Source organism: Simochromis diagramma, unplaced genomic scaffold (assembly GCF_900408965.1).
Source record: "Simochromis diagramma unplaced genomic scaffold, fSimDia1.1 OVJJ01000302.1, whole genome shotgun sequence".
Lineage (NCBI taxonomy): Eukaryota > Metazoa > Chordata > Actinopteri > Cichliformes > Cichlidae > Simochromis > Simochromis diagramma.
Window position 1 is genome coordinate 9,897,671 of NW_024386792.1, and position 26,963 is coordinate 9,924,633.

Sequence of the window (26,963 nt, forward strand, 5' to 3'; positions counted from 1 at the left end):
AGCATAGCATGTGGAGCTTCGCTAGCAACCCGGCATTTCATCTCCGACAAAGTTATCCCGAGAGAAGTAAAGCAAGTGTGTAAGTCCATCTCTGAATGTTTGTAAAGCATTCCTGCGTTAAGCTTAACGAGCGACTGCCTCTCGCTCTCCGGCTGCTACTTCAATCATGAAACTGCTTAACGATCAGCTGATCGGCTTTTCTGTCGTGACTCCGTCTCTCTTGTTTGCTTTTGGCCCACTTTGCACCAGAAAGAGGAAACCAGCGGCTGAACAACAGCAGCACGTTTAAGCTTGATCAGCTGTTGTTAGAATGTATTTAATATTACTTTCTACTCCAGGATCTTTTTCTACATAGCTGACGCTGGTAACTGTGCAGGGGCGGATCTAGCAAAGTTTAGCCAGGGGGGGCCGATAGGGCATTAACAGGGAAAAGGGGGCACAAAGACATACTTTTCTTTCTTATTCTCATTTAAAATGTCTCGCTTTTAATTATTTAATATTTATCTGAATCTTACACCCAAAGTTTTAATCTGATGTAAAATGTATAGAAGTCCATTACTGCATATAGTAACTGTTAAGTCTAATATACCTAGTAAGCTATAGTACTTTTTCCTTTGGGAAGGTACCATCTGTGCAGTCTGCAATTTTGTTGAAGAAAGATGTTGAATCTATTTAATATTTCTTGAAAAATAATTGATTTCTGTGCATTTTTTTTCACACTGCATCAAATTAAGGTTGATTACGTCGATTAAGCATCATGAGGTGGAGCGTGAGGGGTGGTTCCCTATTTTTTATTTATTTATTTTTATTGTTGCTGGGAGTTGGAACCCTATTAGTTAGGTTGCTTAATATTTATGCTAAGTACTCTTTAAAATACCAGAATAGGGAGGATGGTGTAGGTTTAAGTTTATCAGATTGATCAGTATTGCTGAACTATGAAATATTTTTTTTGCATACAGGTATAACAGAATAGCTTTAGTGTAGTTGTTGTTTTAAACTTGAGTATGAACTTATACAAAATGCAGCAAGATATTTAAAAAACAGTTTTGTTGATTAAAAAACACTATATCGGATTCATATCGGTATCGGCAGATATCCAAATTTATGATATCGGTATCGGTATCGGACATAAAAAAGTGGTATCGTGCCATCTCTACTATCAACACATATTGTTCACTTTGTAAAAGTTTAAAATTTATACAAGGCACTATCTAGAGATCTATCCATCTAATGTATTTGCAAAAGGCTAGTGGGTATTCCTCAGGTAAGTTGAATATACCCCAGATGTGCATGGTTTGGTTTACAATTGCAGGCAATGCCCTTAATGTGAACCAACTACATGTTAATGTCGCCTTATTTTTGTCTTGCAGTCAGTAAATAGACCCCTTACCAGAACTGAAATGTGTGGGCTGAGTGTTATTTACATCTGAGGGTTTAAACTAGCACATATGTGACAAACTGTCGAAAGTCTCAAACACTGAACAGCATTTTAGTGTGAAGGTGTTAAAGTGATAAACTGCGGGTGTCCAGTTATTATTTATTAGAGTTACAGACATCTCGTCAGCAAAGTGACATTTCCATTAAAGTCATGCTGTTAATAGAGTATATATACATTTTTTTTATTAACAAGCAAACAAGCAAACAGAGGAATACAAGGTTTTCGCACACAACCATCTCTAGGTTTTAGAGAGACTGGTGTGAAAAAGAGAAAATGTCCAGTGAGCAGCAGTTATCTGGCTGAAAGTGCCTTGTTGATGCAGAGCTCAGAGAAGAAAGACAAGAGTAAATAAAATGACCACTTATTACTACCAAGATATGCAGAAGACCATCTCTGAACACACAACATGTTGGACCTTGAAGCAGACGGGCTACGGCAGCAGAGGACCACACCAGGTGTCACCTGGGTGCTTACAGCACGATAACACCCCTCGTCACAAAATTCACATCATCTCAAACTGCTTTCTTCAACATGGCAATGAGTTCGCTGTACTCCACAGTCACCAGACCTCAGTCTCACTGAGCACCTTTGGGACGTGGCGGAAGAGGAGACTGGCATCACGGATGTTCCACAGACGAATCCGCAGCATTTGATGCTGTCATGTTAAAAAGGTTTTCTGAAGAATGTTGAATCTCTACCATAAAACATTAAAGCAGTTCAGAAGGTAAAAGGGGGTCTCTTTTGTACATCGCTACCACCTTCCCATGCTGTCAATCTCAATACTGATTAATGTAGTCTTACGTCTGCATGGTTTAAATCTGTGCTGTCTGTCATTCTCCCTTTTATACTCTCATTTGTGCAATCCATCTCCTCCCCATGTCCACCTCGCCTAACTCACTCAGAGCTCCATCCAAGTCTTAGTCTTCATCTTCACTATCACCAGCGTCTAGACTCCAGGGGGGTCCTGTCCTAAATCCCATCACTGCTGGAATTCCATTCTGAGATGATGGGGCAGTCTAATCACTGAATGCACTGATTAATTTCTCTATCTAAAGAAATAATATTCTTTTCCCCAAATGATCTCTGCTTACTGACATATTTTAGCCCTTTTTAAAATTAGGTTTTACTTGCACAAAGACAAATTTTCTGTAATTAATTCTGGAAATCAGGAAAATCCCATTGTTTCCACAGGGATAATTTACGAGGGTATTTTTCAAGGACACCTCAGCAGGGTCCTGACACTTGCCGACAGCAACAGCTCCTCACACACAAACACAATCACAGATGGTAAATGCATTTTAGCTAAACACTCAAAATATTCAGGAATTCTCAGAATGTAAAGCATTTCTTTTGTTTTTATTGTACATAAAAGAAAGAAGGTGATTTTTTTTTCGTTTTGGCTTCTGCCCCCCTCTCTAAGCTACTGACTGAGCCCTGAGAGAGGCAAGCCGCTGTGGAGTGGAGATAAGGCTACACCTGCCAGCCAAGCTCATCACTGTTTGTGGTTTTGAGTGTGTGTTTGTCTAAGCCTCTTTCCGTGTGTGTCTGTGTGTCTGTGTATGTTCCAGTCCCAGGGTTGAAAAGATAAGTGGCTCTAAGGAACCCAAGTGTAAAATCTCAGCTACACCGAACCCCAACAGAGATGAAGTGAGACAGCACAAAATGAAAAATACATATTCCTTTCAGAGTGGATTAAACTATAAAAAGATAGGCAGAAAGGTCATTTCCTCCTCAAAAGCAGCCAAAATACCTTCCAGCTCCCAGACATGTAGCCACATCACTGAAGAGTGAAGCCACAGCAGAGACCTGTGGATATGTTCTCACACTTATCTTATATTTACAACTAATTAGTGGTTTAATTAAAATATACAATAATGCTCAAAATTCTATGATCAAAAGAAATCTTCTCTTGACTACACTGTAATAATCTGCTCTAAAAATAGTATAGTATATAAATGATGAATTAAGCACTTGTTAATACCTTGATTCATGCTTAACAGTGTAACATTATTATAAAGTGCAATCAGAAGGCTTCTAACGCATTTGACTTTTTAAAATTAATTTGAAGAAAAGTGGTTGAATATTTTGGTTTCCACTGACTTTTTTTTATAACATTTTGTTCTCAAGCAATTACACAATGTAACTGTATAATCTGTAAACATTGTAGTCATGACGACCATGTGTATAATACAAACTACTGATAGTCTCATGATTGAGATAAGGACAATTATGAGACAGTTTTGTATCAAAGAATGGTTACAGGCTACTAATGTCTTAGTATTTCCAAATCTATAAAAAAAACACATCCGTGTATATGTGATCTGTGATAATGAAAATATCACATTTTATGAGAAATGGTGGCAATAATATGATATAATCTAAAAATCTTGCTGTAGAAAATTATGAGAAACTCCTCTGTGATTGAGAAGAAGCATCACAAGACAAAAAGTCTGTCATGATGACAAAGACTGCATTATGAGATGACTCTTATATAAACGACAGGCAGGAAAGCTGAACATGTGGAGATCGGGGGGTTTTGTTGTGTGTTTGTGATCATGTAAAGTTTCATTCCTAATCTTAATAATCAGTGACACAGGCAGGTTACCACATGTTACTGTTGTTTCCCACTTTTTAAAGATCATTCACCTTTAAATGACCTTTTTTTCACTCTGTTTTTAACATTTGTAAAACGCAGTTCTCCCTCTACAAAGAGACTACACATCCAACACATAATCATATGTCTGTAACCTGCTGTTTACACAGGACCTGAATTCATAAATAGTCTGATAAAGTTTGTCTGTTTTTTCACGAGAGGATGAGTGGTCACGCACACACACACACATCCACAGTCAAACAGAAACACACTTTGTACTTACAGTTTGTTGACTGAAACTCTTTGTTGTCTGTGCAGCGTTCCATTTCTCTCTCTTTCTCGCTTACTCAGAAAATGACAGGAAGTGTAAAAGGAAGGGAAGTTGCTTCTCGCTTTGTGTACGTGTTTTGAAATGTTGTGGCCAGCCTCTTCTTAAATTACGAACTCTATCGTGAGAACATCAAAAAGTCCAGCGACGGCTTCTCTGATGGGCAGCGGCACGAGTGTGAATGGATGTGTTTGCTGAAAACTCGAGAGGGAAGAAGACACCACGAGCCACGAGTCATGCCTGTGCCAGTGTGAAGAAGTACCTGTGCCTGAGCGTGTGTGTGTGTGTGTGCGTGATCTTATGGTACAACCATGGCAAGAGCAGCACTTACTAAACTTCTTCTCCTCGTGATTCTTGCCTTCATCATCTGCCTCCCGGAATTTTTCACATTTTACCAAGGTTGGTCACACAAACAGCTTCAGATCCACATTAGTTCATTCTGTGTGTGTGTGTGTATTGTGTAAATGTTAGAATGTTATCCAGCTTTTGTTCAAACTTTGCATCAAAGTAAAGCTTTAGACAACGTTCGCTTGATTTGCTTCCTCTTTACACACATTGTCTGTGGAAAGACCTCTCTGTGTCGGTCTAAGATTATAAATCAGACCCAAATATAGCTCCATACAACTCTGACTGACAGCCCTTTTGAAAAGGTTTCCGTATTGTGTTGCCTTGAAAACACGTTTCTTTATGAGAGCATCTCGGTTTACCCTTGTGCTCCTGCCGTCTTTGCCTTCAGTGGTTTTTCTTTTTTGTCTCTCCATCTGTGTCTTTCCTCATCTGTCTCTTTCTGTCAGATACAAACTGGAGGCAACAGCTTCCATTTCGAGATCTTGCTATGATTTATAGCTTGACAGCTCGTTCTTTGCTGCTTTTCCTCTTTATGCCTGCTTCTGCTGAGAAATCAGTCTGAATTTTGCCGTGTTCATTCTCTTTATCCTTGCAGTAACAAAAGTGAACTTCTTCTGCCTTCCCTACCGACCCTGCGAACAAGGAAATCAGGTGAAAGAGGGAGAAAATGCAAAGGCTGGAAATGATGACGCTAAGAGAGGCCATATGTGTGACCCATCTCAGACTCCAGATCAGGAAAAATGGGAGCAAGCGTGCACACGAGAAGATCAAAGCAATACAACAGATTCGGCTTCAGACGTCAGGCGAGGCAGAGATGATCCAAAAGCGAGGTGGTTCATGTGTGAGACAGACATGGAAATGGCAGAAGTACACAGAAATATCTCAACTTCAGGTATTCACATCTAGAGACTCAACAACATCTGCTTTCTGTTTAGAAAAGCTTGCTACTGCCTGAAGTCCACACCGCTGAGTGCATCTGACCCATACTGTCTAGTTTGTTTGGCTAGTGTGATTATTGAGTGCCACGTCTGGGTGCAGTTAAGTAAACTGTGCCCTGGTCTGCTTGAAAAGGTGGTCCAGGGCATGCTTCAGTTAGACTCTTAGCGTACTCTGTGTACGCTCTTAAGACTTCCAGGGTGAATCATAATGACTCTAGGATCCATCACATTTGAAAAGTTTAAGCTAATTAACAACTAATTAATTGTTTCCTTTAAAAGTGACATTCTATGGTTACCGTCACAGTGAGGACTCTATGCAGTCCTGTGAAAAAGTAAGTAGATCCCATGATTTAGTAGTTTAGCGACAATAACTTGAAGCAGTTGTTTTCTGTATGACTTCATCAATCGCTCACACTGGACACACTTTAAAATGCCATTTAAGTTCATTGAGGCTTACGAGCATTAATTTATGCACATTTCTCTAAAGGTCTTGCCACAAGAACAAATCATGTTCAGGTTTGGACTTTGATTGCAACAGCTTAACCCTTTTGTTTTGCAGCCATTCTGTGGTAGTGTGCAGTCCGAACCAAGCTTTAGCCATTAGGCAGATGGCCTCACATTTCACTCTAGAATACTTTGGTGTACAGAGGAGTTCAGTGTTGACTTACTGAGTGCAAGATGTGTCAGTCCTGTGGCTGCAAAAGAAGCCCAAGTCATCACCCCTCCACCACCGTGCTTCATAGCTGTTATGAGGTGATATGCTGATATGCATTATGGCCTAACATCACGTTGGTCTCTTCTGTCACTGTTCCTGAAGTCATGATCAGATGCATTTTTGCAAACTAAAGCCAAGCTGCATGTTTCTTAAAGAGAAGAGGGTTTGTCCTGGGACTCTTCCAAGCAAGCCATATTTGTTCAGTCTATTTCTCAGTGCATTTAACATGCTAACTGAAGCTTGTCAAATCTGAAATATACCTCTGGTTTGGTCTGGTGTATATTTTTGTATTTGCTCCTACCTGTTAGTTGTGAGATTCGCACCTTTAGCAATATTTGGGTGAGAGGTTGTACTGTTTTTTCAGCTAGTGTTTAGTAGCTTAGTAGTGGAAAGGTGCATCCCAGGTCTTAAAACTGCAATTCCTTGAACAGCCACTTGAGGGTGGATTTACAAGCAAGTCAGCTGCTACAATTTCTCATGTAAAATAAACTTTTTTATAGCCTTGTACAGGAAAAGGCTTTTAGTCTCTAAAACTTCATGAAAACTGTACAGAGGACAGCTGTCACGAAGTTTGCCATAATTCATCTTGTGTTTCTGTTGTTCAGCAGACCATCAGAGGTGCAACGCTTCCAGAGAGAACTGATCGCCTTCCACTAATTAAAGAATCTAATTAAGCTTTAAAATATGAGCATATTAACGTGAGCGTCACTGTGAGCATGTTCACAGGCTGGTGTTATTTAACTCTGAGCACAACTGTGCACGATTAACGCCTCAAAGAGCTGCTTGCGCTGTGATGCCTTCTTCAGCAGACAATATAAGCCTTTTACGCCCCAATCAATACATTCATGCTATTTATTCACCCACAGCTTACGAGTCACATCTGGAGGTGTCAGCCGAGTTTCATCTGTCCAACGCAGAGACCCTGAATCTCACTTTGTACGGCCGCAGCAATCACAGTTCCTTACACCTCTACCCACCTGAGGAGGAGGAGGAGGAAGAGAAGGGTGGTGATGAAGGACAGAGGAAGGCATTCTACTGCTGTCTCCCTTTCCTGCCCAACTCTGAATCGCCCAATCAAAGCCGCTGTCTCCTTTGGTTCGCCAATCAAACGGTTTGGAATTCAACAGCAAAGGAAAAGCTGCCATGGAAACGGACACAGAAAGGTTGGTGTCAGGCGGATGGAGCTGGGCTTGTTTGATCCCCATGCGGCAAGTGTGGCTTCACTGTAAGATGGAAAGGAGAGGAAAGAGGAGACAATAGGAGACAAGGAAATTGGCCACTCAGTTTTCATTTCATTCCAAGCTGCCCACTCTCTCAGTCCACAATGGAGTCATTCTTTTTAATAGAACAAATTTCCTTCAGTTCTTCTCCTGAATTTTTGTTTCTCCCTCTTCCTCTGTACTACATGATCAGTCATACTTTCCAAAACTACAGTACATCTTAATTTACTGTATCTCTAAGCCTGTATTGATTTCTTTCTTTCTGCTCTGCTCTCCAAAAGTCCCTCATGCTTAAGACATTGATTAAGTAATATTTTCCAAAGTGCATAATGAAAGCTGGATATCCATTTCCTTCCAATTTTTCTGCAGCACCTCCACCAGACCTTCCCATTTATGCTTTTCCCTTTCTTTGTTCTTGTTTGTTCATTTCCTCTTATTATTTATATTGCCTCTTCTATGTCTTTTATCTCTTTCCAGTCCTCCTTCCTTGCCGGTCTCTTGCCTTCTTATCCTTCCTTCTTTTCTTCCTTCATCCACTCTACATTTTCATGTATTTTATTTTCACATGGCATGAATTTTAGTGCTGCAATGACTGGGATGGATTTTTTTTCTTTAGGTAAAGAGGTCAGTAATGAAAATAATACATAATTGTTTCAGACTCTGCTTTGTCCAAAATGTTCCTCTGTTTTCCAGATGAGTGGCAGTGTGCGCTCAGAGTGGTCTGGCTGGCTCTGCTGTGTTTGGTGTTGCTGAGTATAGTAACGAGTGTGATCGGAAAAATCTACAAGAAAAGGCGTTTGTGCAGTAAGAGACAAAAAACAATCAAACAAAAGAAATCACTCGTTTTATGATGCCACAACTGAAGAAACAAACAAAGTCAAAATTTTGAGTTACTATTTTAAATTTCTAATTAAAAATGAAAAACTTTGAGTTTTTGAGTTGAGTTTGAGTTTGTATTAGTGAGTTGAAAGTTTGGACTTATGAATATAAAAAAGGCTTGGCTTTGTTTTTCAGTGGTGGAAACAGGCGTCCTAAGACATGTTTTTTTCCTCTGCCAGGGAAGCCGAAGGTGCACCCTGATGGCTTCAACTTAATTACTCAGCAATTAAATGGTAAGCCAGCAAAATGTGTATTGTGAAGTTACTGTACACTAGATACGTTTGTACTTCACTGGATTTCAATATTGTGAGTGCTTAAAAATATCCAGCTTTAAACAAGTTCACCTTTTGCTGAAGGGCAAGACTGAGCGTGCAAACTGAGGTGCACATAAGAAAAAAAAAACAACCATTTACACACAAAGATAAAAAGCAAACTCTAATTACAACACAAGAAAAATGTTTAAACGTAGCATGTTCAGCAGCAGTGGTCCGTCCAAAGGTGACTGACAATGTGCAAGGCAAAAGTGCAAAAAGTCATGTTTAGCACTGCGACATGAGACTTCCTGCTTCTATGGTGAAAGACAAGCTTTTTCTCCTGGCCGCATATTGCTATCAGAGCCACTGCTTTAGACTAGTTTCAACCACAGTGCAGAGAACTTAAAAAACAATTATTATTATGAGAAATTCTGAAGTGATTGGTTTTGTCATATTGTACAAAACAAAGGTGAAACCAATGAGGGACAAGATCAGAGTCAAACTGAAGCAAGACTCATGAAAAACTGACTTCCACACCCAAAAAGGAAATGACAAAGAAATGAGTGTCTAACACTGAGGCATGAACACTAAGAGGAGGCAGACTCAAGGGAACACAGGAAGCCTGAAATTACAACCCCCACTAGGATTTTCTCAGTGCACATGTACCAATACATAGCCCTCTGTGACATTTCAAGCAGCCCTCAAGGACAGAATACACTACCATACAGTTCATTCACCCACAATATATAACTTAACATCAAATATAGAGGCAGAACCAAACCAAGGGAGCATAATCTATTCATCAAACTCAACAGTCACCTCAAGGCACTTTATATTGTGATAATACAGAGAAAATCCCAACAATCAGACTGCCCCCTATGAGCAAGCGCTTGGTGACAATGGGAAGGAAAAACTACCTTTTAACAGGAAGAAGCTTCTAGCAGTCCAAGTATCAGGGAGGGACAGTCGTCTTCGACAGTCACTGAGGGGTGAGGACAGGAAGCCGCTCCGGAAGAGAGACAGAGATTATTAATAACTAATGATTGAATGGTGTATAAACATAAGACTCAGCCATTCAATGTTAACAAATACATCTGGTGTCAAGAAATGCCACCTCTCACTGTAATGGTTAAAAAAATGATAAGCCAGAACAAAATGAGAACTATCAACCAAAAACCAGTGTGTTAGATCTCTGAACAAACACACTAAATGTGTATTTAATCTATGTTTTCATTTATATGCTGGCTCAGTACATGGTCACTTTTAGAAATCCTGGTCTGTGAATAGTCTGTATTGTCTCTGAAGTATAATATATTAATAATATACTAAGTAAACTAAAATGTATTCCAGAAGATGAGAGTTACAACATGTTTATGCTACTCTTTTATGTAGACGGTGCCAAAGAAACAGAAGTCAGCCCTCCTGAAGGTAAACTGCTCAATAAAAACGCATTTACATCTGCGTCAACAGGTTTGGAGATTCTAACAAACTCTTTTTGGTCCAGCAGGGACAAACCTCCACTTATACGGGTTTCATACCTGGTCAGGTCAGTCCTTTTAATCAGTCAACATCATTTAATTGATCTGTTGTTTCACTGCTTTCACCACGTTAATCTTTTTTTTTTTTACCAAAATGGATAGGGCTCTCACCAATTAAAGAAGTTGACAGTCAAAGTAGGTACACACACACACACACACACACACACACACACACACACACACACACACACATGCACCTTTTAGAAAAATGAGTCAGATCACAAACACACGTTCTGATTGTCCTCACGTATACTTTTCAGATGACATATCAATGTTGATGGATGGAAATGCTGACCACTGCTATACTGGTAAAGTCTTTACTGGAACAATTGTACAGGTTCAAAGAGAAAGCTGTCGGTGGTTATGACCACCAACAGCTGGTTGATGACTTTCAGATACTCTTGCACGCATTCAAGACTTAACTTGGCGCCTCTTCATGCAACCAAAGTTTGATTAATTATATGCAGTTTAGTTTTTAGATGCTATGGATCGGCCTTTAGTCCTGTCCTTACCAGCGTATTGCTGGATACGTTATTTGAAACTGCTGCACGGTTGGGAACCACATCGCCCTTCATTTTCATACGTGTGTGGTAATCCGCGAATGGTGCTACGAGAGCTCCAAAGCTCCAAAGTGTAGCTTTAAATATGATGGACTTAATGCATAAATACAAAAAGTATACCAATGTGTAGCTAATTATCATTGAATTGTTTGCTGTATTAGGCTGTTCTCTTTACGTAAAACGTAAACATAAGGTCAGAGGTTAAATGTGATGTGATATTTGGATGTAAATTATAATGTGATATTTAGAATACACATACACCAGTATCATTTCCTAAACGTTGCCAATACAAACAAAGGCAGTCGTAAAATTAAAAGACATTTTATGATGTTTGACCTTATAATACACACAACACTTATAAGAATCATAGTTTCTAAGTTATAAGGCTTTTTGGTAATTTTGGACCTATACATCATTATTTTGACATTGAGGATTGTGGTTGATGTGAGCCAAATTTTGAATGGATTGTTAACACGACTCCATTCTACAATAAAAAACGTAAAGTTTTATCGGAATTCATTCAAAACTTTTTGAGTTATGGTGTTTACAGACAGAACGGCATGCACACTTCCAAAAACGTAATCTTCCAGGCGGAGTTAATCGTCAAAAAATTCATCTCAGTAGACAATTACTGCAGAGTATCAACACATCAGAACCCTTTTAAAATGTCATCTAACAGTGCGCTTGGTGCCTTTTTTCTGTTGTCTTTAGGTTTTCTGCATCATCGCAGCCATCCCTCCGTCAGCTCCATCAAAGATGAGCCTGCTCGATGACAGGCGAGCAGCCGGAGGAAGCTGGAGGAAAACAGCCGCCTCATTTACCAGCATTACTAATGGTGAAAATAAAGATATCTGAACCACCTACATGTGCTTGTGAACTTATTTTCAGCATGTCATCTCGGAAGCTTTGTCTATGTTAGCACTTTATTAGAGGACAGTCTCTACACATTATTAAACTATCAAAAGTTAAATAAATGGATTGGCCCTCGAACATTTTTCACCCTGAAAGAACTAAATTGTTTTGTATTCTGAGTCAGATGCATGGCTGATAAACAGCCTTCCCCCGTCTGGTTATAGCTGAAAGGAGCCAAAACATTTTGACAGCACTGACTAATATCTTGTTTGCTTAATAGCTTTCCTTGCCAGCATCCATGTATCTCTAAAACTGAAGAAGAAGAAGCAGAGGGAGAGAAATATTTATCCTTCAGAGATCGAGGTAACTGTGGGCTAAGCGCTATAAAGTAATTCATCTCAAATTCTGTAGAGACGGCGGTTCAGAAGGAGGAGAAAAATGTAGAGCATAGTTGAGATACAACACATCTGACACATCTCTGCGGTGATGTGTGAGATGAAACCGACGTGGTATACATTTCTGAATGTTGGAACGCACGCTCGAAGGCTTTGTTCTGGAGTAAAAACATGTAACCTATGTGTGCATGTAAGGCTGTCTTTGGGGTGTTTAAAGTGGAATCACACAAAGTGTACAGCAGGTCGAACGCGAGTAACCACCTGGTTTTATTTCACCATAAAAACATTAAAGGAGCCAAGCTCGCGCTGCCAGGAAGTAACTAACTCCAGATAGCAGCACCTGCAAGGCTCATGTCTTACTGTGAATTTGCTCTTTTTGCAGTCAGTCGTACTCAACCATCTGGAAAACATCTGTATTTGCAGCACATTTTCAGAATTATTAAACCCAATCGCTACTCTTTTACTTTTATGGCGTAAGAGGGAGACATGAAAAATATTTTAACTTATGGGTCATTCCACCTCATATCGCTCATCACATTTTTAAATCATTTTCTGCTCAACCACCTGTGTATTGCTTGAAAATCTAATGGTTTAAAACTTGGATGACTATAATCTAGCTGTGAAGTTTCAGCCTCGTGTATCAAATACTTTTTTGGACATGTTTTGTTTTTCTTTTCTGAGGCAATGTTTCAACATGAATATCTCAAAAATGTCCAAGATAAAAGCCTAAAACTTTCTCTGATCTTTCTTTCTCCGTAAGATAGAATCAGGGTCTGTAATTTGGAAACAATGCTTAAAAATGTCTGGGTGGATTGAGCAAACACAACAAGTTGCACACTAGAGACATCAGCTCATTATTTAATATGAAAGAACAAATTTCAGGAGCTTCCAGATGTAAGTCTTATTATAACGGAGAAAATTATCTTGTAAAGTATATGCATATTTGTTATTTTCAAGACCCACTGGATGAGTCTAATAATGATGTTTAATTTTGAAATATACAAAAATGCAACAAATACTGATTTTTTCTTGTACATACAAATAAATATTGCACAATGTTGTATCTTTAAATTTGAATGCAGACTGGAGCTGGTCGAGCAGATAGCCCACAATAATTTGAGATAAATTGACCCTTATACCAACAGTTTTGCAGAGTGAGGCAGTTTTAATGCATATTTATAACCAAAGAATCAGAAGTTACACTCAGTTTCAGCAGAGATTGCTGTGTGCGAGTTATACAATCCACATCTACCTATCGTGTTTCAATAACCTTTAAAGTGAGTGAACAATGAGTTAGCTCATTGTTTAGCAACAAACAGACGCACAAGATGGAGTAATTCCGGCTAAAGAGCTCAATGTCCCCTTTAGGATTTAGCAAAAGCCAAAATCAGAGTTTAAAGAGAGTCAAAATTCACTAAATGAATGATAGTGTTTAAAAGGTGATACATAACACAAGTGTTCACTATTTGCTTCCACAAAAAATGTCTCTAAAATCAGTTATTGCAGGTTTGAATTAATAAACCCCCCAAAACAGACAGTTTTTGTTTTACTGGGGTAATTAAATGTTTTATTGTTATTTTGTTGCTGTATTTCACACGGTTTGGTTTTGGTGCAGCCAAACTAGCCGATTCCCTTCAAAAGGCTGTGGTTTCACTTTTAGTGTAGAGAGTGGTATCGCTCATCTAATTCAGTCCAACAACAAGACGCAAACAGAAATTAATTAACCGACATCACATTAGTAATGTTCACAACAAAAGATGGAAATAAAACACAAGGTAGTGTTGTTTCATATAATTTAACACAGAAAACAAAATAAGTATGATATTACTATATATAATCACTGACGCTGGTATTTTATCTTAACCTGCAATTAAACAGTCAACACAACAGACACTCTACTAGTGTTAGTCAATGTTTTTTCCTGTTGTGCAAAGAAAGCTCAATGTACAATAATGTAGAGTTTGATCAGTACAATCAGTAATATTCTGTTTTTTGGTTTTGAGGCGTGGACGTCATTTTGGTTTCTTAAAGCAAAACATCAACGGCAAAACAGGCAAAGTAACATTCAGAGACACAACGTGGCACAAACACACAAACAAAGCGTATGCGAGCTACCACTACGTGTGTCAGTTAAGCTGGTATCTTCCTGATGATATTCTCTGTGTTCTGTTACTATTTGGCACTTAGTGTAGATTAAAGCACTTGTTCTGGTGACTCTATTCTCTATACTTTACTGTACAACAATAGACACACTGGCAGGCAGTTGCACAGGCAGTGTTAATGCTGAATCTGTGCTGCGGCCTCTGTGGCGGGTCGGCAGTGTTGGCTCTGGATGTGGGAGATCTGCAGGATGGGCAGCAGCAGCTGAAATGCATTCTGGATGTAGTTGGTGCTGTTGGAGCCCTGCGGATAGGAAACAACCCATCATCTTCATCACATGTCACAGTCATCATCAGTAGATGTTGCATAGTGCTGAACAATATATATGTATATATACATATATGTATATAATTGAGACTTTCAAAGACTGATGGCTTGGGGACAGAAACTGTTCTCTTGCTATTCTGCTCCAACAGCTGTAAATCCTCTAGCTAGACACTGGTAGTTTGTGTGCACAGCTCTGGATATTTCTGGTCATCCAGAAATTCCTCGAGGCATTAAACAGGTGCTGTGCTCACAAGAAAACAATGACTCCTGGCATCGCTGTCACAGAGATATAACAATAAAAATGAGGAAAGATTTGTTTCTAGAGATGCAATTTGTAAAAAAAAAATGCATTCTGAAAAATGTTGAACAAGTCTTTAAACGCTGTGTGGATCTCGTCTGAGTGCCTCTTAAAACTCAGTTCCCATTGCATTAGTGATGATGATCCTGATCATTTATCTGTCAGTTACCATGAGACTGCTACATCATTAATTTTATCCATTTTTATTTTTATTCACGATGTTCAAAATAAAAAAATCTCACCTCTAGCAGCACACTCTCTACCAGTGGGTTCAGCTCTTCTGCTTTCCTCTGGCCCTAAAAAAGAGAGGCAGTGACACTCGTGAGATCAATAAAAGATGATGGAGTAGCAGAAAAACACAAGTACAAAGACAAAGATCAAAAATTATTTTACTACTGTCAGCAGCGCCTATGAAAAAAACCCCCAAACAAACAAAAGAAACAGTGACTTGATCCAACAAACAAATACTCACACATCAGCTGTCTGATATATCTCCTGCTACATCTAAAAAGCTCTGCTGTCAGTGAGTCACGTTGTTGTAGTGGGTGAAATGTTTTATTACAATGAATACGACCACTGTATTTATTATGAGTCAGCTCTACAGAGACTGCTCTGTTGGCATAAATACTCATTAGAGCACCCCGTGTGTATTCATACAACTTAAAATAGTCCCCAACTGAACTAAAGTTAAACCCCAATGGATACTTTTTGACAATAGCAAACATTATTAGAATAGTCACAATCATCCCTAATGTTCACACACCCACATGCACACACACTCTCACCTACCCCAACATCGAGCAGCGTATCAGAGAACTTCTTGGCCAAACACTCCACCTCCTTACACATGGCACATGTCAACCTGCAATAAGAAGAGTGGATTTGAGCATGCATCACTCCTTGGAGTAGTGATACTATCTCTTCCTTGACCTCTCTCTACCTCACAGATACACACACACAGACATGCAGACACACATTATGTGCAAATGGATTATTTCTTCACATTTAGTCAAGACCTATTGCTTTTGCTAGCTCTTTAATTGTAGACCTAATGCCATACACACCTAACTGTTCTTATTTCAGAGCCCCTCAATCCCCTTTTCTCTCTGTCCTCCTCTCTCATTGGTACCAGGGGGATTCACCCAACTGATCCTGGTAAAACAGATCCTTATCAAAGCCTTCCCCAAGCTGCAGCATCTGCCCTAGCACAGGGCCGAAAAAAAGGAAAATCAGACCCTCTAACTGGACCGACTTTAGCTTTGATAACAGCACGTTTTTCATAAGCTTATGCACACGTGAACTGTGCAACATTTATTTTGATCATTTTTGACCAACATCTTGTGTTGATGATGAGCGTGTTGGATTGTTACGGCAAGTTATCTCCAGCACATCCCAGTGGGGTTAATGTCTGGAGTCTGTTGCGTCTAATCCACGTGAAAATGACGTCTCCTATTCCCTGAACTCCCTGAACCACTCTTTTACAATTTGAGCCTGATGAATCCAACCCAACCACATTGGAAGAAAACATTTACTAAAGGAAAAACCTGGTCATTCAGTATTTTCAGGTAGTAAGCTGACCTCAATTTCTGAACCAATCCCAGATCGTAACACTGCCCCCACAGGCTTCTACAGCAGAAACCTGACACAATGAATGCATCACTTCACCCGCCTCTCTTCTTGCCCTGATGCACCCATCACTCTGGAACAGAGTAAATCTGAACTCATTAGACCACATGACCCTTTTTTCATTTACTCCAATCTTTATGCTCCCGAATATACTGAAGCCCTTTTCCTGATTAGCCTCACTGATAAGTGGCTTTCTTAAGGCTACACAGCTGTTTAGTCCCAATCACTTGAGCTGTTCTCGCACTGTGTGTGAGGAAAGGCTCTTACATGTTGATTTTTTATCCTTTCATTCCAATTTTAGCAGTTCCAACAATCTCCTTAGTTGTTTTCTTTGCTTGACACAGTCCAATAATTTCAGTGAAACGCAGTAACAGCTGACACGGTTGTCTAAGAAATGATAAGCTCTTATGTATTTGCCTAGTTAAATCCAGGTGGTGACTTGTCTTTTGGCCAGGCAGTGTATGCGACTGTTTCAGTCTTCTTTGCTTGTGAACCTAACCTCAACAATCACAAATGCCAAATCCCAAACATTTCCATTATTTCCCTTAGCAAAGACATAACAACAGCTTATATTGATCTCCTGGAGGCTTACCCTAACCCGTACCATAACCGTGAACCTGTCAAGGGGATACCCACAGAAGGAAGTTCCCACAATGTAAGTGTGTAATACAAGTACACATTCACACACATACCTGGTGAGGACGTGTGCCTGGTCTCTGGCTGGTTTCTCTTGCTCCTGGCCGTGGAGGATGAGCTCCGCCACCTTGTGGAGCTGCTCGATGCTGCGAGCCGTCACTTCTGCCAGACTGCTGACCGATGACAGGTAGATGGCCTGATGAGAGGAAGGTGAGTGTATACACACACACACACACACACACACCCACACACACACACACACACACACACACACACACAGAATAAGTGATTCAAATCAAGTAAGGCAGTGACAGCAGGAAGAAAAGGTGACGGAATTTAAACTTGAAAGCAGAAGTCATAACAGTGCAGATGAGACGTCACCTCTACAGATATGGGGTCGCTCTCCTTTGCCTCTTCTCCTCCCTTCATCTCCTCCTCCTCGCCCTTCTTCTCCCCCAGCTCTTCTCCGTCTTTCTTCTTCTCTTCCTTTTTGTTCTCCTCTCCTCCTGGCTGGTCCTGCGTTTCCCTGCCAACTGTCTCTGTAGTGACAGGTTGTTCCACCTTGCTCACCCAATCATGGGCCCTCATTCGAGCCTGGAGATGCATAATTACCACTCATCAGGTCTGCATGAAGACACATTCCCACCCTGATCCTGATGTATGCTAATTAGATGCATATACATGGATATATGCTAATATTGGTTTTTATATATGTGAATGTGATTATGCAGGATGGCTTTAGGGGCTGATAACTTTTAAATTAGCTTTGCAGCAGGATGCAGAGTTACTATGTTGAGTGTAGATGCAAAGATGTGTATTTTTGTAGCTTTGTGGACCGTTTTCTCAGAGCAAATAGGAAGAATGATTGGTGGTTGTTAGAATATTCCTGGTACTAAACTACACTATGGAATTTGAAATGCATGATTTCAACACAATTTCATAATAAAACGAGGTATAAACTAATACTCATAACACAGCTTTATAGAAGAAAAATCAAAGATTTTCTTTCCAAATCAGAATCATATCACTATGTGAAGGAAACTATCTGTGCATTACACCTACAGGAGTGTTTATGACACCCCAGAAAAAAGACAACAACCCTTCTCCATCAAACTTTAGAGCAGGCACGATTCGGTCAGGCAGGTGGTGTTCATGTGGCACTCGCCAAAGCCAGATTGATGATGTATTGCTTGTGTGCTGCTTCTCAGCCACAGAAACCCGAGTCATGAAGCACCGGGCGCAGTTTTTGTGCTGATGTCGAAACCCTGCAGTTACTCAGTCAGCAGAGCACTATGTGCCTCAGCACTCGGCAATCCTGTGCTGTAACTTTACGTGACTTGCGGTGATTCCTAAATGCTTCTGCTTTGCAGTAATACCACTTACAGTTGACTTGTTGCAACAGCTGAATCAGAGTTGCAACACTGGCATTTCTCTATCACAGTGCCACCTTCAAATTCACAAATGTTTGTAAAGGCAGGCTGCCTTTATATACCTGTGGCCACGAGACTGAAAACACCTGGATTCATAAATGATGTGGCTCAATACCTTTGTCCATATAATGCAGAATGATATGACATTCAGAGCACAGACAGTATACTGGCTACTTCCTAGACTTCTGTACAATCAGACCTCTTTTTGAAACCAGAGGAGTCGCCTCCTTCTGGACATTAGAGGAAATACAGGTTTTAGGCAATTCAACACTGGCTTCGCTTTTCAGGCACACAACTAAGGTCTGTATTTTATACACAGTCTGTGATTTAAAGGCCTGTTACAGACAATCTACCAGAAGGCAAAAAGGCGCTTCACCCACTGATGGTGCTGATGTAAAGTAGTAAGTGTCAGTAACTTAACAACCAGTGTTGCCAATAAAAAAATACAAAAGATTGTATTTATTATTAAACTGTACAATTTACAGAAAAGACAGTTAATTTAAAATTGATAGCAAAATGCAGGATGGATGGATGGATGGATGGATGGATGGATGGATGGATGGATGGATGGATAGATGAAAACTACTGGCATCTGTGTGAGTGAGTCACCTTGTTGAGTTTGTCCGGCGTGGCGGCAACATGAAGTTCAAAGAGCAGCTCCGTGAGAACACTCACAAACTCCTCGCCGTCAGCAGCTGATAAAAATACACAAAAGGCATGCACCACCTCGTGTCAGTTTACTTAAATACACAAAGCACGTGTTAAAGTGTGATGCTACATGCATTTACACCACATGTCAGGAATCAGTCGATTTACTCCATGCTGAGATCACGAAGCGTATATTGTTGTTGTCATGCCAACGTAATTCAAACTCCTGTGTATAAATTACAGCTGGAATTGTAAAACATGCAGATTCGGCGCCTGGATCTTATGGATTGTTTCTGTTGGCTTTTCTTGAGTCTGCAAATGTGTCGGTGGTCCCTGAACACCAAACGCCGGATCAGGCATCCTGTTCAACCCTCCGAGCAAAAGGGCGCCTGCCTGCTTTGAGCTGTGCACCTCCATGACATCCCCTGAAGGTGCCTCTCACAAACCCTTTAAAATGTAAAGTGGTGAGATGTGACGAGACCAAAACTTGGCATCACACTAACACAGTTTCACTCCAGTAGAACATTTTCTACTTCTTTAGCAGATTAGGAACAGTCACCGTCATCGCTGATTCCCGTAAGGATCTAAGGTTTTCAGGGCTTTTAGGAAGAGGAAATATAATTTGGGTAAGTTCTAGGATGCAGAGCATATAATGAGCATATAATAGAGTGAATAAAACAAAAATGTCAGGTCAGATAATAAGACGTTTGGGATCAAAAGGGTGGCTGATCATAACCCTAGGTAGACCTACTTGTCAGGTTAGGTTACCTGTACCAGTGATGATATTAATGCAATATTATTAGAGGCTGAACTGGGTCAGAACAAGAGAGTTCAAGCAAAGGAATGCTATTTTTTAAGTTTATGAGGAAAAGGTCCAGATTTTCTTAATTTTTTTTTTTTTTCATGGAGTTTAGATGACCTCCATATAAACAAAGAAAAGAACATATTTTTGTGTGCTGACAGAGCCTGACTCAAGGATGACAACGCAGTTAATCTGGTCACGTTTTCACTGAAGCCAGGCAGTGTCTTTCATCTCGTTATAAGATGCTAAAAGACCATCCTGTATCAGTAACAGGAGAAGGAGGGGTACTCGGGCCATTTTTCATAAGTTTGTTGCCTCATAAGAAACAAAGGAAAAGTCATTGCCTCACTTTTTTCCTGCAATGTTGCTGAAACTGGAGAAGGCTGTTTAAACGGCTTTAAACAGCAACCAAATACCACAGGATTAGTCTTTGTGTCTGAAATTGATGGAGCACGCTTTTAAAAAGCACTCTTTGAATCTGCACAAACTAACTTTCTGCACAACTGCACAAACTTTGAAAAGATTAAAACTAAAATAAGTGAGCTAAAGCTCCCTGAGGAACAACAGCAGGCTGCCCACAGCCAGCATCAGAGATAAGCGCAGTCATGAGTGTGTTCAACACCAAACCCTGTTTTTAACAGTTTGGTTTATCATTTCCCATCCAGGTGCCTCTGATCCCACATTATCAGGAGTCCCAAAGTCTGTCAAAGGCCACCTGATCCTGGGTCAGCGCTAAGGGACCACCTCCACCTACAGCAGGTCTAGCAGTCGATCTGGGTCACTCACATAAGGGGGTAGAACAGTGTAATTGGGAACTAAGATCACCGTTATCCTTCGTCTGTCCTCCTCCTTCTGTCTCCACATCCTCCTCTTCCTCTTGCTTGATGAAAATCTCCTTGATGTAAATCAGCTCCTTCTTCACCTCCTCCTGCTCCTCTTCGGTCAGGGAGGAGAGGAAGGCTTGAACCTAAGATCACAGCTGCAGGTAAACTGCTTGAAACAGGCAGTGTTTCTGAAGCGGTTTCTGTATTCCCGACACTCGCGCCTTACCTTTGCTTCACTCTCATTGGACAGAATCTCCAGGGCCTCCAGGTGTGACAAGCCCTGGTAGTCATCAAAAAGAATACCGTAGTGAGCTGTGGGAGCACTGATAGGCTGGTTACTCAGACGGGCCCGCTCCTTCTCCTTGGCTTCCTTCAACATCTGACAAAAGAAAAAAAAAAAATCAGAAAAAACAGAGCTACCAATTTAAAGCAATTACACCTCACCAAAGTACACACACACACACACACACGACACACCAGTTTCAGATTCATTTCTTATCTGACAAGATGAGATGAGATGGTCAGTTGCATGCCTGACTAAGTGATGCGGTCTTCTGCATCAGAGTTTTGGTCTTTTTAAAACCCGGGTCACTCTCTGCAAGAACAGTCATGGTCTTCTTTCCAATGAACTCCAAGGCATCCAAGCCTCCACTGATCACTGACTTACCCTGAGAGACACAGAGAGACAGATGCAGAGCGAGGAAGGGTGGGAGGGCATTTCAGCAAACTACAGTAGCCTGTTAAAGAAAACAATAAAAAAACAAAAACAAAATAGGACTGACCAACAAAATTGTAAATTTAGATTGCACACTTTTATAAAATGTTGTAATTTAAATAATATCATACTGAAAGTTTGCATACTGAAAACTAAATGAATTCAGTTAAAAAAATATGAGCTTGCTCTTGGTTTATTGAGGTCCATGAGCGCCAAAATGAATGAAATAAATACATTGTTAACTAATTAAATGTGTCATGAAGTAATTAACCCTTTAAATCTCAGTCAGTTCAGTCAGGAACAAAGAGGGAAAAAATAAAGTGAATGTTTTTGCAAAATATTTAAGTAGGATTGTAATTTTAAAACTGCAGCCTTCTGCCAAAAATCAAGAGATCATTGCTTACAATCCATAACAGCTCACAACTGCTTCCAGTCTGATTTTCAAAGCACAGATGATGTCTTTAACTTTAACTGCGCTCCTTCACACAGCAGGAAATCGAGAGGCAGAGCATGTGTTAATGAGAAATATTTCAGCTTACTAAAACTGTGAATTAGGAGGTACTTAATACGTAACACAAATAAATAAATCGTTCACAGCACTGAAGGGGCTCGACTTTTCTATCGACCTTGGCTTGCCATCGAACACAGATTGAGGAATGCCGCAGGGAAGGAGAGGAGAGGAGAGGAGCTGGCAGCGACGTCCAGAGGAGGATCAGTAAATCAAGGACTGTCTTCTGCAGCGTGGACGCTGTCTGAAGTCATCACAGTCAAGCACTCTCACCAATCTGAGGCTATAATAGAGCTGTGCTGTGTCTGCTGTAACTCTATAGGCTAAATTAGTTAAAGGGTTAACTAATTAAATAGGTTAAGCTCTGTAGAGTTCATTCTTTTTAAAATATCACTTATATTTTGAGACATCTTATTAAACAGTTTATTTTGGATTAACCTGATTTTGTAGATTAAATAAGACCCACTTTCAGAGTACTTACTTCTATTTGCATCTACTTGTCTGCTAATACTGTAGCATTCAGGGTTAATAGGGAAGCTTTTCAATTATGTTTGCAGTTCAGCAGCAGTTTTATATGCTTATACGTTAGGAGCAAAACTGTGACACCACTAGTGCATTATACTGATCACTGACTTATCCTGAGAGAGACAGAGAGAACCTGAAATCTAAATATTTAAAAATTTTGCCAGGAGGAAGGAGAATGACTGAGGGCGACCATAAAAAACTCTCACTAAGTCTAAAAGTCTCAGGAGACTGCTGTGGATCTTCTGATTAAACTGAACGACCTCCAAACATTCGGTAAAGCACATCATCAGAAACAAGCACAACTCCATCACACAGACAGCTCTGCTGTGGACACCAAAGTGCAAAAGAGAGTGCCCTAAGACCACACGGCAGCAGACTGTCGAGGCGGCATTATGGGCACTAAGAAAACGAGACGACTCTTCATATCTGAGTACATGACTGCCTGGTGAAATGCATGATTTAATCGCCACTAACACTCTTTCATGACATGGTTTGGAAGCTTCATCAGATGGATACCTTTTGTGTGTCTCTCTGTGCGTGTATGTGTGTTCACTCACAGTGTTTTGTACGGCATGTGTGATTGTAGAGAAAACACCCCTGCTAGAAGCTGTGGCTGCAGTAGGAGAAGACGACTCCCCGGAGTTGGACAGGTCAATCTCTCTGCTTTCGATTCCTCCTTCTGTCTTCTCCTCCGCTCCCTCCTCCTCTTCCTGTGCCTCCTCTCCAACTGAGGTTCTGTGGAGACGAAGTGCCTCTCCTGCCTTCACCTTTACTGAGGTCAGGCTTTGACCTGCACACAGAAAGCAGCAAATTAAAGACTCACATACATGAGGAGAAGTAGACATTGATGGTCTATTTCTCCTGCTTGCCAGCGACATTTCTCATTACATATATAAAAACACGTGGTCCTATAATAATCCTGGCTGAAATCTATGAGCCAATTTTGAAACCGCAAGAATGATGGCAGAAGTAAGACAAGCGATAAAACGTTTCTTCACTTGCTTATGGAAGGACTCTGTGCTTGTCTGTTACTATCACCTTGCTATCAGGTCCCTGCTACTGCAGAAATACTGTACCAGCGATTTCTGAATCGCTACACATGAGCAAATACACATATAGATATTGTTAAAGTGTTTATGTGATGACAGTGTGTATTTTCAAATTGTGCATCTTGGAAAACATTGCTGCACCACAAATCGTGTACAGATTTGGGTGCAACAATGTTTGGGTCCTTTCATAGTTATGGTGTATTTGACATTCCTGTGTTGGTGTTTGTGCATCGTCATTTGTGCAACTGACCAGTCATGTTGCTGTGATGTCACAGCTGTGCAATGGAGGGGAAAAAGAAAACGAATAGCTCTGTTTTTATAAAACACCCTCCTGGAATAAATAGTAAGCACTGCAAGTGCTTTCTTTATTAATTTATACAATATAATAAATTTACTATGGAGTTAGGTTTTTGTTAGCCAAATTTAACTCATGTTAGTTCGCTAGTAATAGCTTTCAATAGCATTAGCTACCTTCTCAGTTAATGCTAACTGTATGCTCACACAACATCACTGGTCAGTTTCAATGTTGACCCTGAACCAAAATTATTATGGTGACGCAAGAACAACATCAACATGGGGATATCAGATTGTGCCACAGTTATGCACAACTGGCCAATCACAGGCTGAAATGTAATTCAGTTCAATTCAATTCTGTTCATACAGCACCAAATCACAAGGCCACAATGTGCTTAATATTGTAAGATAAAGACCCAACAATAATACGGAGAAACAATCACATGACCCTATGGGCAAGCACTTTGGCAACAGTGGAAAGGAAAAGCTCCCCTTTAACAGGACGAAACCTCTGGCAGAACCAGCTCAGGGAGGGACTGGTGGTGAGTGAAATGGGTGTAAATGTGAAGAAAAGAATTGGATGAGAAAAACCTGGGACATACCCACTGTGGAGGTGGCAGTGGTCAGAAGAGATTTTCCCCATGAACTCCAAGCTCCCCAACCTTTTTCTTTGTCCAGGAGTGACTTCTGTGCGCAAATATCCATCATAGGAAAGGAATAAAACTGTTAACTGTTTGGTCTATAATATGTGTGAAAGTACAAAACAAATGACAATCACAAATCTCTAAATACATATCATAATTGCTTGTTTATTATTACATATTTCAAAATGTCAATATGAAGCTGTATTATACATAGAAAGGCTGGATCTTAGCTTTAAGGAAATTCATGTATCATGAAAACAGAGAAACTAGCAGTTTTCATCAATCAAAATAACTAACGAGAAGTTAATAGGCTTTGGCTTTGTCAAGTTAAAAGACAGTGTAACACCTTCAGTGTCACTTATTTAAAGATTTCAGTGATTGTATGTACATATTTGAGCCTGTATATACAATTTCCTGAATAAAAATCCTAAATATATTCAAAATTCTTGTTTCTTTGAAGTTCTTTTATAACTGTGTGCAAGTGTATCTATGAGACATTTTCCTCTCAGTGCTTTGTGTCAAGGAAACATAAATCAAACTTCAGCTTGTGAAACAAACCTCCACATCTTCCTCTGCAGCCTCTGTGTCTGGCTCCAGGCTCACTGGTTGGTCACATTCAGTCATCTGACTCTCTGCAGGAGACTCTGGTTGGTCAGCCTGACCCTCTAATGTCTCAGAGGTGGTGGTGTTCTCTGTGGTCGACTGCTCTTTGGACTGATCAAAACTCTCAGGGGAGAAAAGAGGCTGCAGTGGATCTGCAGGGGGTGTACCGGCTGCTGGTACATCCTGACCGAGGCTGGGAACAGGGTCAGGGGGGCTGAACAGGTGGAGGGGTGGGGTCTGTGGAGGGGTCAGCATCAGAGGAGGCAGCCTGAGACATGATGATCTGCAAAAAGTTGGATTTTTAGTGGAAAACTGCTCATCTGTGTCTTTCGTATAAATGCACTTTCCCTAAAACCAAAACACTGTTTATACAAATCTAAGCATAAAGTGGAAACACTCAGTTCTTACATGTTTTATCATGTGTGAAACTCTTGAGGCCTGGCACATTCACACAGCGTTTAATTATTAGTGTGAATTAGACTTTTCATTGGGATTAACTTTAGTGACACTAAACAATGTTCCTCAAATTATGAAGTACTAAGAGTACCAACTGTGTGAACTGTTCCGTGCCAAAGAGGATTGAGGAAAAAGTCAATCAAGCTGTGTCTGTATCCCACACATACGTCATAAGAGGTCTGATTGGGCTAAAAACATCTGGCTTTAAGGACTGGGAGCTTTTTTCTGCAGCTCACTGTACTTGCAATTGAACATGTTGTAAGGGACTTTTGTTGATAATATATAATGTATTAAATAACAATTAAAAAACTGGGGTATATAGAGACTCCTGGACCATTTAAAGCAGGGGTGTCAAACATAAAGCCCGGGGGCCACAATTGGCCCGGTGAAGTCTCGAATCCGGTCCCCTGGACAGCTTTAGAAAGGGGCGCATAGATTTTGAACTTTTGACTGTATTTTCATAAGTTTCACAGATTTTCCTATTGATAAAGACCAACTACCTTCATTGCTGCAATTTTACACAGGTATTATTAATTTCTCTGGTCCCACCCACTTAAGATCAAAATGGGCTTTAAGTGGCCCATGTAAAAGGAGTTTGACATTCCTGGTTTAAAGTGATGTAGAATAAGTATTTTTTTTTAAATATATAAATAAAAATGAAAATCATAAAAAATGACAACTTGGATTTCTACCCCATCCATCCCTCTCAGTCACATGCAGCAGTCCCTGAAGACACACCCAGACCCCCTTCTTACCGGTCACCTGCTCCTTACCCAGCTCAGCCCAGGCCAGGTGAGAGATGTAATCTCAGGAATGCCTGTCTTGGGTCTGCACTGGTGCCTCAGATTTGGCTCGGGAATTAGTGATTGACACCATTATTTAACACACACCATTTTCAGTGCATGGGAGATCCACGTTTAGCCACTGTGGCATCAACAACCAAAGGGACTCCACTTGAGTGGGTATCTCTTTTATCTCACCCTGGGTTTTACTTAAGGTGCAGTACCATTTATTCTTATTTTTGTTTTCTTTTTAGCCCTTTATTATTTATTTAACTTATTTATTTCCATATCTTAAAGTTGCAGTTTGTCTTTGTATTTTCTCTTTGAAGCATTCTGGGGTGCAGGTGTACATTAAATGAACAACTACAGGCCGATGATCTCAAATCTCCCGTTTTTAAGTAAGATCATTGAAAAAGCAGTTTCTCAACAGCTCAATTACTTCTTAAAACAGAATAATTGCTACGATGCCTTCCAGTCAGGTTTTAGACAGAACCACAGCACTGAAACCGCTCTGACCAAAGTGTTTAATGACATATGTCTGAATACAGACAGTGGAAAAATGTCAGTCCTAGTTTTACTGGATCTCAGTGCAGCATTTGATACAGTTGACCACAACATATTACTCAAACGACTGGAGA

The 26,963-nt window shown here is 40.3% G+C and overlaps 2 protein-coding genes across 7 annotated transcripts in view; one reads left to right on the forward strand and one right to left on the reverse strand.

Moving 5' to 3' along the window:
* The first annotated feature begins 4,329 nt into the window (after positions 1–4,329).
* Positions 4,330–11,674, forward strand: LOC120728999. Of its 5 annotated transcripts, none has more exons than XM_040024324.1 (10): positions 4,332–4,758; positions 5,303–5,599; positions 7,227–7,523; positions 8,274–8,384; positions 8,639–8,692; positions 10,106–10,141; positions 10,218–10,259; positions 10,354–10,386; positions 10,512–10,559; positions 11,523–11,674. In XM_040024324.1, exons 1-10 carry the CDS (start codon positions 4,671–4,673, stop codon positions 11,582–11,584), a joined length of 1,068 nt encoding a protein of 355 aa, XP_039880258.1. In that variant the 5' UTR covers positions 4,332–4,670; the 3' UTR covers positions 11,585–11,674. The 5 variants fall into 5 exon arrangements, with proteins under 5 accessions (XP_039880261.1, XP_039880260.1, XP_039880258.1 ...); XM_040024325.1 differs by having other exon boundaries at positions 10,221–10,259; XM_040024327.1 differs by lacking the exon at positions 8,274–8,384 and having other exon boundaries at positions 4,330–4,758; positions 10,221–10,259.
* Positions 11,675–13,203: 1,529 nt separating this feature from the next.
* The window catches only part of fam114a1 (family with sequence similarity 114 member A1), a 16,349-nt gene continuing 2,589 nt past the window's right edge, over positions 13,204–26,963 (reverse strand). Inside the window, exons 1-13 of one of the 2 annotated variants that reach the window (XM_040024322.1) lie at positions 26,299–26,655; positions 25,043–25,370; positions 24,443–24,527; positions 23,055–23,287; positions 21,283–21,417; positions 20,976–21,128; positions 20,712–20,892; positions 19,085–19,170; positions 17,427–17,639; positions 17,102–17,241; positions 15,573–15,645; positions 15,026–15,079; positions 13,204–14,461 (exon numbers count right to left, since the gene is read on the reverse strand). In XM_040024322.1, coding sequence (XP_039880256.1) covers positions 14,336–14,461; positions 15,026–15,079; positions 15,573–15,645; positions 17,102–17,241; positions 17,427–17,639; positions 19,085–19,170; positions 20,712–20,892; positions 20,976–21,128; positions 21,283–21,417; positions 23,055–23,287; positions 24,443–24,527; positions 25,043–25,342 — 1,779 coding nt within the window. In that variant the 5' untranslated portion in view covers positions 25,343–25,370; positions 26,299–26,655 and the 3' untranslated portion in view covers positions 13,204–14,335. Of the gene's footprint in view, positions 14,462–15,025; positions 15,080–15,572; positions 15,646–17,101; positions 17,242–17,426; positions 17,640–19,084; positions 19,171–20,711; positions 20,893–20,975; positions 21,129–21,282; positions 21,418–23,054; positions 23,288–24,442; positions 24,528–25,042; positions 25,371–26,298; positions 26,656–26,963 lie in introns of those variants that run through there. The other variant, XM_040024323.1, reaches the window with a different exon arrangement.

Excerpts from the sequence above, each read along its gene's own strand:
- LOC120728999 (XM_040024324.1), top strand. The coding sequence starts at position 4,671 with ATGGCAAGAGCAGCACTTACTAAACTTCTTCTCCTCGTGATTCTTGCC. Across the intron at positions 7,524-8,273 it reads ATGGAAACGGACACAGAAAG|ATGAGTGGCAGTGTGCGCTC; the intron begins GTTGGTGTCAGG and ends TCTGTTTTCCAG. Across the intron at positions 10,260-10,353 it reads CGGGTTTCATACCTGGTCAG|GGCTCTCACCAATTAAAGAA; the intron begins GTCAGTCCTTTT and ends CAAAATGGATAG.